Genomic DNA, 14,842 nt, shown 5'->3' on the forward strand with positions numbered 1-14,842 from the left:
AGGGAAAAACTAGATAACGAAGAAAAAATAACAAAGAAGAAGAAGAAAACTTACTTGATACGAATTAAAGAAGACGACATGGAGAAACACTAGATCAAATACGATCACAACTACACAGTCACAATTGAGAAGAGCACGACAGAGAAGACGCAACCGCAAATCACAACACAAGCACAATGATTTTGACAAAAAAAATAAAAATAAACAAACACTATTAAATTATGATTTTGACAATGTTTTTTCTCTTTTTTGGCTTAAAAAAAATGCACCCTTATGTACAACTATCATAACCTAGTAATATAAATGTGAGGGTTACTACGAATTGGTCGTAGTGTATCCCATTACAGTTCTGTCATGTCTCCTCTCTTTCTTTTTCTACACATTGCATCATGATCGTGCATATCTTCACTTATATTTTCATATTGCTCCCGACCAATAACATTATTCACCGCTGACATATCAATATTATCACCACCAGAAACAGTAACATCTTCCTTGTCTACCGCATTGCAGTCTTCCATTTCTTTGTTGGTTGGTTAATCATATAAGAGAGATAATGTTGTCTTCTCTACAATGAATCCCTCCCCAAAAACAATCATAACTTCCACTTTGTTACCAGATTCTAGATTTGATGTTATGCTCTGCCAATCCTCATGGCCAAAAGAGGTTAGTGTATCTCTTTTATAGGCGTGAATGGTTGTCTTTGTGTGATTTATGATCAACATGCTTTGGCAACCTTCTGATGAGATGTTGTCCAGTGAAGAGTGATAGGTGGCGAACAACATCATACTCTTCAAGTTACTCCCATTCATTGTTGGGACATCAAATGTTATAGAACAACCGTTGCAACTGAAGGTTAACCAATCGGAGTTATTATCAGAGGGGAGAAAAAATGAACTCCGAGTCCCATTTGCAGTCTGTATGATGAACAAATGCTTAAATGGCTAAAATTACGGATCAAAGGAAAAAATGTTCATTAAATTTATGTAATTTATTTTATCATCCCTACTTATGATATATACGATAATATAATACTACTTATAATATATACGATAATGTAATATATTCTCTTTTCACATATATGATCATCTATTCAAGTAGAAATAAAAGTCAAGTGATCTTATGAAAGAAAAATAAAACGGTTGTATTTTTTCTTGAAAATGTCCTTAGCTTTTAATTTAATTCTTGATTTAAGTCATGTGTGAAATAATCATGAAGTTATTATTCACACTCATTAAAACTTTATTTACATTAGTAGTTTGTGAAATGAGTGTAAATTTTTCTTTTAATGAAAAAAATTCACTCATTTCAAGAATTACTAATGTAAATGATGTTCGAAAACTTTAAGAATTAAATTCGCATCAAATTCAAATTAAGGATGACATAATTTATTAGAAAAAAATAATTTCAGGAACCAAAGTTCCAATTTACTTAAAAAATAAATACGTGAAATAGATATTCAAACCTGGAAAATACTGTCTTCGGTAATATTTGAAACTTGGCAATTCGATCCCATTTGAATTAAAAGGGATTTCAAGTAATTCTTTGACCTTGAAATGTGATCTTGAGCAACGCAAACATCAATTAAAGGAGAAGCATACATATCAGAGATCTGTGATGTAGCTGTACTTGCACTTGTTTCCAATTCATGACAATTTTTGGCTTTTAATGCATCCAAAATTCTTGCTACATCTTGATTTAGTTGTAGTTGTGATCCACACTTCAAGCAAAGAATTCGAAGCTTTAGAAGATCCTTGAAAGTACCAAGAGATGACAGGGATATTGATGTCTGAACTTGGGATATAACATTATTTGACGGTGACATCCAAGACCGAATGAGAGAAGGAAATACATCACGTGTAAATCCTTTAAAGCCACATAAAGAAATGAATCCGATGCTTTTTGATCTTATAATTGAAAAGGGAACTTTTGTTATTGCAGTCTTATCCGCAATTAAGGTTTTCAATGATTCCATCTGTTCCAAGTCCTCCTCCAATTTGTCAATCTTGGAACATCCTGAAAGAATCAAAGTTTCTAGAGATTTTATTTTATAGATGCTTCTTGGAAGTTTTCGAAGACCAGTGCAGTCTGTCAAATTTATCATAAGAAGTTTATGGAGGGATCCAATGCTATGGGAGACCTTAGACAAACTTGGACAGTCTTTGAGCACTAGCTTTTCAAGATTAGGCATGTCTGAAAAGTCTGGGGTTTCAGTCAAATTCTGAGAATAACTAAGATTAAGAATTTTTAGGTGCTCTAGCATCTGCAAGAAAAGAAAATCACGAGAATAGTAAGAAAAAATCAGAATAAAATTCTTTAATCTGTATTGCAAACATATACCTGACTCCTCTTTTATGGTCCGGTGAAAATATATTGCTTAAAGGAAATATAATTGGAGGAAAAAAAATCATGAACAAAATATTAAACAGTAATTTGTACCTGGCTCTTCTTCGATATTTGTTTTAGATTACTGTATTTTAATGTGATAGCAACTAGGCTTCCTTGTTGAAATTCTGTAGGAATGTAGGATTTTGGAAATTCATGCCAGTATAGAAACTTAAGATCTCCGGAAAGATATTTAAAATCTCCCTTAAGCTTCACTCCGGCAAGTTGAAGCAATCTGAGCTTATTCATCTTCTTAAATGCTTTGGTATTCAGAGAAACTGTATTTTTTCTTGGAAACTCCAATGCCAGTCCCTTGACAGCTTTTGTTCCCTGAGAAAAAGAAGCGAAACAGAAAATGACTAGCTTATATAGCTGGTAGTTATTTTTATTTTATTTTTGTAATTCAGTTTAATTTGACATTTGAAACCCATATAATTATCAAAAACTAATACAACCGTGAAAAAAACTAATTATCATATTTCATCTAATAATTAAGAATCTAAATGAATGCTAACAATTGATTCATGGACTTAGTAATTACCTTATGCTTTGATAATATATCAAACACTTCCTCACGCCGCCACAACCTACTGCGCTTCTCTGGATCTAAAGGTGACTCCTCATAAATTATTTGCCTTCCCATATCTCTCAACAAATCATGCATTCTAATCTTGTTCCTATTGTCAATAGTTACAAGGCTTCGCTCTACAAGGACTTTAATTCCAATATCAGCAAAAAATCCACACCCATTTAATATTTGTATGGTATCATTCCGGTCCATCCCAATAAAGAAACAAGCTATATCAAGGAAGATTTGTTGCTCTGTAACATGTTTTAAGCCATCAAAACTTACTCTCAGCTTCTTTTGTACTTCATCATGGGGAATACATTTGAGTTTCTCCAAAACTTTCTGCCACTCGGTTATTTCACAGTCAGATAAATAGGACCCAAGAACTTCAAGTGCTAGTGGCAATCTCCCGGAATAAGCAATCACATCTGTTGAATGTGTAGTAAAACCTTCTGCCGGACTTGGTTGCTTGAATGCATGCCAACTGAAAAGCTCAAGAGATTCACTTTCGTCCATTTCTTGTATTGCATACACTTCATCAACTCTACACGATCTAAGAAGATGCATATCTCTTGTTGTGATGATTATTCTACTCCCCGGACCAAACCATTCGCGGCTTCCACATAAAGCTTTTAGTTGGTCCAGTTCATTCACATCATCAAGCACAAAAAGCACCCTACTCTGGGCAAGCTTTTCCTTCAATATATTTTTCCCTGAATCGATGTCGCGTATCTTGAATGTTGTTGTTTTGTAAACATCACAAAGAACTTGTTGCTGTAGAGAAACTAGATTAATATTTGCCTCCCAAAATTCCCTTATATTCAAAAGGAAGCTCTTTCCTTCAAATTTGCTCCCAATTTGATTATAAATGGCTTTGGCAATGGTTGTTTTACCCGTACCCCCCATCCCCCATATCCCTAGAAGCAAAACATCTTTTGATTTTGGGATCTTTAATAGTTTAGTTGCAGCTTCCACACGAGATTCTACACCCACCGGATGTTCAGCAACAAATAACTCTGTCCTATCTAGCAAACGGGTGACTCGTTCAACAACATTTTTGATATCTGCACTTTCATTCCTATAAAATATGAACCAATGATAAGGTGCAAAATAAACTGCATGTATAATATGTGCATATTTTGAAAAGATAAAAGTGTATTGCAATGAGAATGTGATAGAAGCACATGCTTTAGTGAACAAATACTCTTCTTACACTAAAGCTATAATGGAGTAATTCAAGAGTCAATATGTGTAAAAAATCACGTGCAGGTTATAATTAGTTGTAATATTCTTCATCATAATTTTGCTGTAGAACAACCCCCCCAATATCCTTTAGTTATTGTCACTTTGTGAGTGATTCAATTAAAATCCCACATCTATAATGCCACGAATATCAGAACATTTGGTCTGCAGATCCTTACACTAAAGGTATGTTTAGATGAAGGATTTTGGAGGGGAGAAAATACTTTTCTTTTTAAAATTAAAGCCACTAAAATATTTTTAAAAATGAATTATGTGGTATTGAAGTATTATACAATTACTTATCATGTTGTTCTTTAGATTCCTTTTTTTTTTTTTTTTACACATGTTCTTTCAATTTCTTAAAATATCAAATATATATCAAAATTCAACTCCCAATCATAACCTAAAGAAAAGTGAAGAATAAAAGAGTAAATTCAAATATTCTAAGAGAAAATTCAAATAACCTGGAATCAACGAGTACAAATCCTGCTATGCCACCAATATCAATGAGGTCTCTTCTCCAATTACTCTTGGTAGACTCGTCCACTGAGATTTTTGATATAAGATCTTCAAAACAAAGTCCAAACTGACCTGTCTGATGACGTACTTCTGAGGGATCTACCTCGTAGAACACTGGCACAACGACCAGACCCCTAGTTCTGCCAATTTCCATTATCTTTTCCAACTCTAGCATACACCATCTTGAATTGGCATAAGTTGTAGACAAAACAACAATAGAAATTCTGGACTGCCCGATTGCTTGCAATAGTGAGATTGAGATTTGATCTCCTCTCTGAATCTCGTCATCATCTCTGAAAGTATAAATTCCCGCATTTTGAAGAGAGGTATAAAGATGTGATATGAACTTTGTACGACAATCTTCTCCTCTGAAACTCAAGAACACGTCGTACATCTTTGGCTGAAACGCCAAAAGAAAGTAAAAATTAAAATCAGAGCTTCGATATGGTAGAATAACCACAATTTATTTTGTTACTAATTTTTAATTCACAATCTTAATAATTAGCCTGCGAGGTTCTTGTGATGATTATGAGACTAAATTTTAACAAACTAATTTTATTAATGTTCATTTGCTACTTTTACCGTCACATACTTTGGAACCAAAAATCCATATATTGATGATAGCTCAAGCCGAGCTAGCCTCAAATCATATATGTATTACCACTAACCTGATACATCTTATTACTTGATTCTCTGTTAATGATATCTCTTGCCATGGCCTGTAGCAGAACATGCATTTGAAGCTTGTTATTCTCATCAATGGTTACAAAGCTTTTGTCTTCAAGGCAATTTATTTGAAGAGTTGTGCATTGTATTGACCTATTTAATGTTTGAAGTACATCATTTAGGCTCATCCCGATAAAGAAACATGCTATATCAAAGAATATTTGTTTCTCTTCATCGCTCAAATCACTAAAACTCTTTTCTAGAGCTCCTAGTAATGCTGGAGTTGGAATGGAAAGTCTTTCAAGACTCCTCAACACACCATTCCACTCAAGTAGTTCCTTTTGACGCAAATCCCTCCCAAGTTCTTTCAGAGCAAGAGGCAATCCCCCACAATAAGCAACTATCTGTCTAGAAAGTTCAGCAAAACCTTCGTGAGAAGTTGCTTGCCTGAATGCATTCCAATTAAAAAGCTCAAGCGATTCACTTTCGTCTAGTTCTTTCACTCTATGTATATGGTCAACTCCATGCTCCCTGAGCAGATGTCTATTGCTTGTTGTGATGATTATTTTGCTGCCTGGGCCAAACCAATCTCGATTTCCACACAAAGCCTTTAGCTGCTCTGATTTATCAACATTGTCAAGTAGAAGAAGTACCCTTTTATGTCGAAGTCTTTCTTTTAAAAAAGCTCTTCCTGATTCAACTGTAGGTCTCTTTATTTCAGTTGCTCCGTCAATATAAAGAAGAAGTCTATCTTGTAAAGAAACTTGACCATTATCTTCTTCCCAAGCTCCCCGTATGTTTCTGAGGATGCACTTGTGCTCAAAATAGGGACAAACTTGATAAAAAATAGATTGGGCAATGGTTGATTTACCAATCCCTTTCATCCCCCATATCCCTATTAGAAGAGGAGATTTTGATTGTTTCAATAGTTGAATCACATCTTGGGCACGAGAATGTACGCTCTCTATATGGAACGGGCCCGTCTTCTTGCTTATCATTAGAGTAGCACATTTCACTACATGTGTTATATGTTCGCCTCTGTTCCTATATGACAGATAAATCTCATGTCCGAAATGTAAAGAATCAAAAGAATATTTGGAAGCTTGATTAGTGATTGCTGCTACATAAGTCATGAACTTGTCCTTATCTTCAGAATAGGTCTCCTCCTGCATCGAAATTTTGTCCAATCCTTCATACATATCTCTTTGTACCCACAATCTTTTGTTGGATGAATAGACAACATCATAGAACACAGGCAGAACAATGAGACCATCCGTGGCTCTTTGGCAACACTGGATTATTTTCTCAAATTCTTTAAGACACCATCTTGAATTAAAATAATTCTTTGAAAATACAATTACAACTATTTTACAATCTCCAATAACATTCAGAGTTGAATCTGAGGGTTGTTCTGATCTCCGATCTTCACTTTCAAACCATTGATCATCCCAGAAAACAACAACGTCAGGTTTTGAAGTAAAAGCTGTATATATACCCAAAACAAAAGAACGCGAGTCTTCGTCACGGAAACTCAGGTACACATCGTACCTCTTCCTGTTTGAATTGGAAGTTGTGAAGGAAGACATGGATGTATTTTTTTATGAAAATTTAGTGATGATAAGTGAATCTGAAATTGCTAAGAAATAAACTGAAATGAAATGAACAGTTTGCTTGATTTAAGTGATATGATTACTATTACAAGTCAAAAGTCGTCCCGTACCGTACAGTAGAATTATCAATTGAACTGGGAGCCAAACATGGCTGAAAATTTTCAGCCACAAAACGGTACTACTATGACTCATGATAAGGTTTTACTTTATGTCCAAAACAAAAAAGAGAGAAGAAATAAACTCGGGGTTATAAACTTATAAGGCTTAAATATGGTTTTGGTCCCTGCAAAATAGGTCAGTTTTGGTTTTAAGCCCTGCAAAATTTTTTTATAGCTTTTGGCCCCTGCAAAAATATGTCAGTTTTGGTTTTAGTCCCTGCAAATTTTTTTTATAGCTTTTGGTCCTTGCAAAAATAGGTCAGTTTTGGTTTTAGTCCCTGCAATTTTTTTTTATAGTTTTTGGTCCCTGCAAAACTATGTCAGTTTTGCTTTTAGTCCCTGCAAATCTTTTATAATTTTTTTTATAGTTTTTTAAAAAAAAAATTAAAAAATTCTGAAAATTTGAAAAATTAATAAAAATTAAAAAAATTCTGGAAAAATTAAAAATTAATAAAAAATTGAAAAAAAAATTAATTTTTAAAAATCTGAATACAAATTTAGAGGTTTTTATAAAAGTCATGGAAATTCCATTTTTCCTATAATTATGCTCTTCCTTAGAGGAGGTAGAAATCATAAATCATAAATCTCATAAAATCTTTTCACGACGATGGCAAAACCCTCTGATATTATTTGAGAATAAAAAGTCTTACTATAGCCCCAAAATGGATTTTTGTTAGAATCATTAGGCAAAAAAAATAATTTTTGGAATGAAATGATTTTTTTCGCAATATTTTATTAAAATTGTGGTATAAGATTTTCGAATAAAAAATATGAATTTTTCTATATTTGTATTCAGATTTTTAAAAATTAAATTTTTTCCAGAATGTTTTATAAAAAATCTGACCTTTTTTTAATTTTGAAAATTTACTTTTTTTGTATTTTGAAAATTAAATTCCAGAATTTTTAAAAATCTTTTTAATTTTAAAAAAATCTGAATATATTTTCTAATTTTTTAAATTTCCAAATACAATCTTAATAGGTTTTTTCTAATTTTTAAATTTTTCAAAAAAATCTAATTTTTTTTCCGGTTTAAAATTTTTTGGAAAAAAAATATGACTATTTTTCTGTTTTTTTATATTTCAATTTTTTAAAAAAACTGAATGTTTTTATGATTTTTTAAATTTTTTGAAAAAAACTTTTTTATTTTTATAATTTTTTGGATTTTTTTATTTTTTATAAATTATTTTTCGATTTTTTAAATTTTTTGAAAAAAACTTTTTTATTTTTATGATTTTTTGGAATTTTTTTATTTTTTATAAATTTTTTTTTCGATTTTTTTAATTTTCTGGAAAAAAAACTGAATATTTTATTATTTTTTTAAATATTTTTTTAAAAAAAATCTGACCTGGATTTTTTTTTTACACGTGGCATTAAAAAATGAAAAAAAAAAAAGCCAAGTCAGCGAATCTGCTGAGTTGGAGGGGGAGGGGTGTTTTCCGGAATTTTTTTTTTTTACAAGGGCATAAATCAAACCAGAATTTTTACAGGGGCGAAAACCGGAAATGGCCTATATTACAGGGGTGAAAAACACTATTAACCCTTAAATTTTTCCAGAATTTTAAAAAAAAATTATTAATTTTTCGATTTTCCAGAATTTTTTAATTTTTTTCTTCAATTTTTTATTAATTTCTAATTTTTCCAGAATTTTTTTAGTTTTTTTTATTAATTTTTCAATTTTCCAGAATTTTTTAATTTTTAAAAAAAAAAACTATAAATTTTTTTTAAAAGATTTGCATGGACTAAAACCAAAACTGACCTATTTTTGCAGGGACCAAAAACTATAAAAAAAATTTGCAGGGACTAAAACCAAAACTGACCTATTTTGGGACCAAAAGCTATAAAAAAAATTTGCAGGGGCTAAAACCAAAATTGTCCTATTTTGCAGGGACCAATACCATATTTTAGCCAACTTATAATCATATAAATTCATTTATCCTATTGCTGGTGGCCGGTCTAATCTGCTTCTTCTAGTTGATTGTACTTGAGTAAATAGGTAATTATCCCTTTGAAATTAGGCTTAATTGATCTGCCGGTCCCTTAACTTATTTCTTTTATTCAATTTGGTCCCATAAGTATTAACTTTGTCAAACACGTCCCTCAACTTATCTGCCGTTACCTAATATAGTCCTTTCCGTCAGATTTTTTCAAAAAACGTTAAGTCCAGTCCAGATAGGCATTTACGTGGCATAACTCTTTGTTTTTCAGAAACTTAGAGAGAGAGAACGAGAAACTTAGTGAGAGAAAGCGAAAAACATCAGAAGAAGTTGCTGAGAACGAATCAACGGATTGAATGGCTGGTGAAGAAGATCCTCAGGTTTGTCTTCTTCTTCTTCTTCTTCTTCTTCGTATCTTCTTCTTCTCCTTCGCTGTTTCTTCTTCTGTTTAGGGTTTGGGTTACGAAAGTTAGGGTTAGGGTTTTTCTGGGTTGTTATTTGAGTTGCTATGTTTGAGTTAAATTCTTTATACATGTTTGAAAACGAAAAAGGTTAAACTTTTGGATATTTCTGATTGATTAAAGTTAAAGATATTTATGATTGTTTAAAGTTAGGGTTATGGTTCTCTGGGTTTTATGTTTCTTTTTTGGGGTTACGAATTTATAGGGTTTTGAAAACGAAAAAGGTGGATTTTGTCTGTGTACATGTGTATTTTAATGGTTTAGGGTTTACTATTCCTTGTTTTGGATGTATCTGTCAAGTAGCCATTATTCATATACAAGGAATTTTTGTCTATTTTCGAAATCTGTGCCAATATTCTGATTTGAGTATTGTTTATTCCATTGTTAAAACAGATGGAAGGTAGATTTGAGGTTGTGTTTCACCACCAGGGTAGGTTTACTGGGTTAACTAACTTAGACTACTATGGTTGTGAGGATGTTTGGTCTGTTGATGAAGATTTTGAAGTGGATAAAATAGTCACAAGAAAGGGGGGGGGGGGGGGGGGGTTTGAATTGTGACCCTTTAAAAATTATCCTGCAACTTAAAAATTAATTCTCAAGTGGAAACTTGGAATAGTTAAGTTAATAGCAGACTTCAGAACGTTCTGATGTCTGAGTGCAAAAACAGTTTAAAGCAGACTTCAGAATGTTCTGATGTCTGAGTGCAAAAACAGTTTAACAAAGTGAATGTGTTTGTGTGTGTTTGTGTTTGCAGTAAGTAAAGAGTATAGGGAAGAGAAAGAACACACAGAAGTTTATAGTGGTTCACCCAATGTGGGTTAGTCCACTCCTCACAATCTTGTGAGAGTTTCCACTATGATGCTTGAGATAACCTCTCAAATCCTGCACCTTACAATCTGTGTTCACCTGAACACTTACAACCCTGTATTCTCTAAGCCTCAGCAGGCTTGCACCTTGTTGCTAAGATAACCTCTTAGACTTTCACAACCTTTGCTCAAACTAACACTTTAGTACCCCTAAAGCTAGATGAGACTTTTTCTTCTTGCTAAGTTACCCACTTAGACTTTTACACCTTTGCTCAAACTAACACTTTAGTACCCCTAAAGCTAGATGAGACTTTGTTACAATTTGTATGAAGGTTTGAATGTTTGTGAATCAAACAGACAAGAAGAAAAGAGGAAGGAAAAAGTTATCTGTGAAGAAGATAACAGAGAGTATTGATGTGCACTAAGGAAACAAAAGCCTTAGCCATTGATCAATTTCTATTGCAAAAGCTTCAAACAAAATCAAGTTGTTTTCTTGTATGCTTTGCAATTTGTGTGGAGTTTGAATGTTTGAGAATCAAACAGAGGAGGAGGAAGAGAAAGTTATCTTGGCACGAGATAACAGAGAGTATTGATGTGCACTAAGGAAACAGAAGCCTTAGCCATTGATCAATTTCAGATTGCAAGAGCTTCAAACAAACTTTGTTGTTTTCTTGTATGCTTTGCAATGGTGCAAGTTTTGCTGAGCCTTAGATCTGTATTTATAGAGTCTTTGGGCTCAAATAGCCGTTGTAGGGTGTCCAATGGTGTTATGCCACGTGTCCTGGGCCCCACAAGCTTTTACTTGAAAATCTGGGTGAACATTCTGACCATCAGAATGTTGTTGCGTTCCCAGGATGAACATCAGAATGTTGCTGTGTTCTTCATCAGAATGTTGGAAATTCATGATGTTCTTCATCTGGGTTCATCATGGATGAATGTTGGATGAATTTCTGGGCTTGCCCAGCACGTGATGTGAGATTTGTTTGAGTTTTATCCTCCAAAAAGTAGCTTCTCCATATGCTTCAAAAGTTGCTGGAAAAGTAGGATAAAGTGAACCAAATATGTCTTGGACTTTGTGCAGGAAAGAGAGGATAGTGGTCTGCAGCTTCAGGCCCATGCTTCTAGGAGATTTGCTTGATTTTGTTCAGAGTACAAGTTATCTCTGATGCAAGATCTCCTTTTGTTACCTTTTTCTTCTTTTTACCAACTACACTGTTCATGGCTGGAAGCATGTGCAGAAGTGAACATTCTGATCATCAGAATGTTTCATTTGTGCTTACTTTAGGATGATTTGTAAGACTACTTTTGATGTAATCAATCCTAATAGTAGAGACACGACTGAAGTGCAGTGAATGCAACATCTAGGATGATATTCTCATTGGAATAATCCTAGTACTTTAATGTTCATAGTCTTGGATGAACATTAAAGATCCTTTTGACATAAATCTTTGTCCATGCCTTTATTGTTGATAGATCCATGCAGATGTACTTTTCTGGACCTTTTATTCATGTCAAGTGTGCTTTGCATGTTCTTCACGTTCTTGATGATTCTGGGTTTGCTTATGAACAACCTTCTGAACTATCATCAGAACGTTCTGATCAACTCTCTGATCAACATTCTGAACTAACTTTCTGAACTTAGAGTTAGTTCATGAATGCAAATGTTCTTTGATTTCTTGTATCTTGGTATGTTTTAACTTTGTTTGTGTCTTGGTTAATCACTCAAGAATGCACAAATACCAAGAACTATCAAAGTCCATTAATCCTTTAATCACCATAGATGTATTTAATGATTTTTTGATCCAAAGTCAAAATCATTGTCTGCATAAGATATGTTCATGTCACATCTGTTCTTGCATGTTCTTGGTGTGGACATTGATTTATGGTTTTGCTCTAATGAACTTTCTGAGCAACCTTCTGAACAACCTTCTGAACTCCTTCTGGGTTCAAACATATGAACTTCAGAATGTTTCTTCTGGGTTCCTTCCTTTATGATGGTTGTACTCTGTGCTGAACATTCTGATGTTCTTCAACACTTTGAACCTTATGAAGGTTGTTTATTTATTTCCTTCAAGAACTACTTGAAGCATATAAATGAGAGATCATTTGTTTTGACAAACAAGATGATTCTTTCTTTGAAGTCCAAAAGAATATTTCTTTGCCTCTAGTTCATCATTGCATGTAACTGATGACTTTAAATATTCTTGTTTATCCATGAAATAATCCTTTATTATTTCTGGATATATTCAGGGTTAATGTTCATGATTAACTCCATTCACATGAACATTCTGATCTATGTTCATATGAACATTCTGAACTCAGAACTTCTTATCTTCAGAAGCTTTGGAAGTGTGATACTTTGAGAAGGTTCTGAGAATCTTCCTAACTTGTATGCATATTTCCTTTTATCTTCTTTATCCATGGTGGATCTTCAAATCATATAGGATAAAACTCAATGTGAGTTTTGTCATATAACTTCTTGCACATTCTTGTGCAGCTTGTGATGTAAGTTTTTCCAGCATGATTCAAGTTCTTCCATCATGATTCTTGAGCTATGAATCTTCATGGAGATGTGATCTTTGTTGTTTCAACTGATGATATACTCATTCTTTCATTGTTGAGTAGATATGATGCACTTATCAATGTGGGTGGCTTCTAGCTTATCCACTATGTGATTCCTGTTCTTTTAACAAAAACTCAAGTGCAACCATCAGTAGATCACCATTCATAAAACTTATTATTTATTCCACTAGGTTTGTTATCATTAAAACATTCATCAATAAGATTTTTGCTTCAACAATCTCCCCCTTTTTGATGATGACAAACCTTTTGAATAAATATTAAGTTTTATGATGGATATAATAATAAATGTAAGAATGTTCATGGATATGCAATTAAACTCCCCCTAAACACATGCAAGAGTTTAATTCTTATCAACCTAATTAAACTCCCCCTCAACATATGGAAAGGGTTAATTCATAACATTCTTCATTAATTAAATCCATTTTAGATTTTTCTCTCCCATAATACATATGTCTCCCCATCCTAGGTTTTTATCCCATCATATATATCTCTCCCCCTTTTGTCATCTATCAATAAGTACTAGGGGTGATATGAAGGAAAAGTGACATAATCTTGGAAGGTAAGAATCACAAGACATTGCATGTAATTCACAAGTGCATTCATATATTAAACTCATGGTTTAATTAAAACATAATGCAAGGATCATGATCAATCATTATTTCAATCAGTTGTGTAAACAAGACATGAAAAATGATAACATATGCAACCATTTCAACATATTCAAAATATGAGAAATTTTTCTCAAGATTTAAGAAAATGTTTTTGTCCTTGGTTTCAATGTTTTCGAAAAGATTGATATCTGCAAGTATAGAAAACTCCCCCTAAATTTTAGAGATGAATATCCTATTACATTTCAAATCTTTTGATTTTCTAAGAAAATAATTATTTTCTTTTACTTATTGTCATAGCAGATAAGTTTTTCATTTTGACAAAGTCATGCTCATAATTTAGAAGATGATTATCTAATCTAAATTGAGTTTTAAAAGAGCAAAGATCGATTGATCTTATTCATCAATTTCTAAAATTGAGAGAAAATGAAGTATTTGTGGAAGCGGTGAAATCAGAGTTTTGAAAAGATCTTTCTCTCTCTACAGTATTCTCATGTTGGAGAATATTGCTGAGTTTTTTCAAAAGCTGAAATGCTTCAAAGTATCATTTGATGCAAGATAGTTTCTTTAAAAGAAAACAATTACAAGCAACAATTTTTGACACAATTTGTGGAAAACATACATTATTACAATCAAGTATATGCAGCAAATTTATGCACAAACACATATTGATATGCCATTGATGTTTACAACTTTTTCTTTGTCTTCAATTTTTGCAATTAAAGTAAGATAATTATTCAACAATGCTTAAAACAAATTTTTATGCTCAAAGCAAATCCAATATAAGTTTAAGAACAAAATATGCAAACCTTAGAGAAATATTTGAAGATTATAACAAGATCATACACAACATCAACATGAAGATCAAGAATATAAAAAATCTTCTAATGCTAATTCAAACATAAGATTCATTTAAAATCATGTTTGAGGAATGATATTTTCATAAACTTAATTATCATATTTATTAGTGCAAATAAATGTGTACCTTATGCGATGATATCCCTTACTTTGAGATTCAATGAAGAGAGCATGTTTCTCTTTCTTTGAAATACATTCTCATCTGAATGGAGAAGTCCAAGCATCAATAAGCATAACCTTCTGAAGCAGCTTAATCATCAGTAGCTTTCTCTTCTTCTTAGTCTTTCCATCTTTCTGATCTGAGTGTCTTTTAACATATCCAGATGTTTCTGGATCTGCAGACATGTGATTAACTGATGGAATGATTTGTTCATGAAGAATGTTTCTTTGAACATTCTGAACTTGAGTTGAAGGAATTGTTCCATCATTTTCCATCTTAGAATC

The 14,842-nt window shown here is 32.6% G+C and overlaps 1 protein-coding gene across 1 annotated transcript; it reads right to left on the reverse strand.

The window, feature by feature from the left end:
- Positions 1-197: 197 nt before the first annotated feature.
- LOC146926793 (disease resistance protein RPP2A-like) lies at positions 198-7,032 on the reverse strand. The gene is made up of 6 exons (XM_085700280.1): positions 5,383-7,032; positions 4,660-5,114; positions 2,927-4,031; positions 2,440-2,715; positions 1,466-2,263; positions 198-917 (listed from the first exon to the last, which is right to left on the reverse strand). Exons 1-6 carry the CDS (start codon positions 6,964-6,966, stop codon positions 537-539), a joined length of 4,599 nt encoding a protein of 1,532 aa, XP_085556406.1. The 5' UTR covers positions 6,967-7,032; the 3' UTR covers positions 198-536.
- Between the last annotated feature and the right edge of the window lie 7,810 nt (positions 7,033-14,842).

The sequence above is a fragment of the Medicago sativa genome, chromosome 4 (assembly GCF_051527215.1).
Source record: "Medicago sativa cultivar Bolivia chromosome 4, Bolivia_mono, whole genome shotgun sequence".
Classification (NCBI taxonomy): Eukaryota; Viridiplantae; Streptophyta; class Magnoliopsida; order Fabales; family Fabaceae; genus Medicago; species Medicago sativa.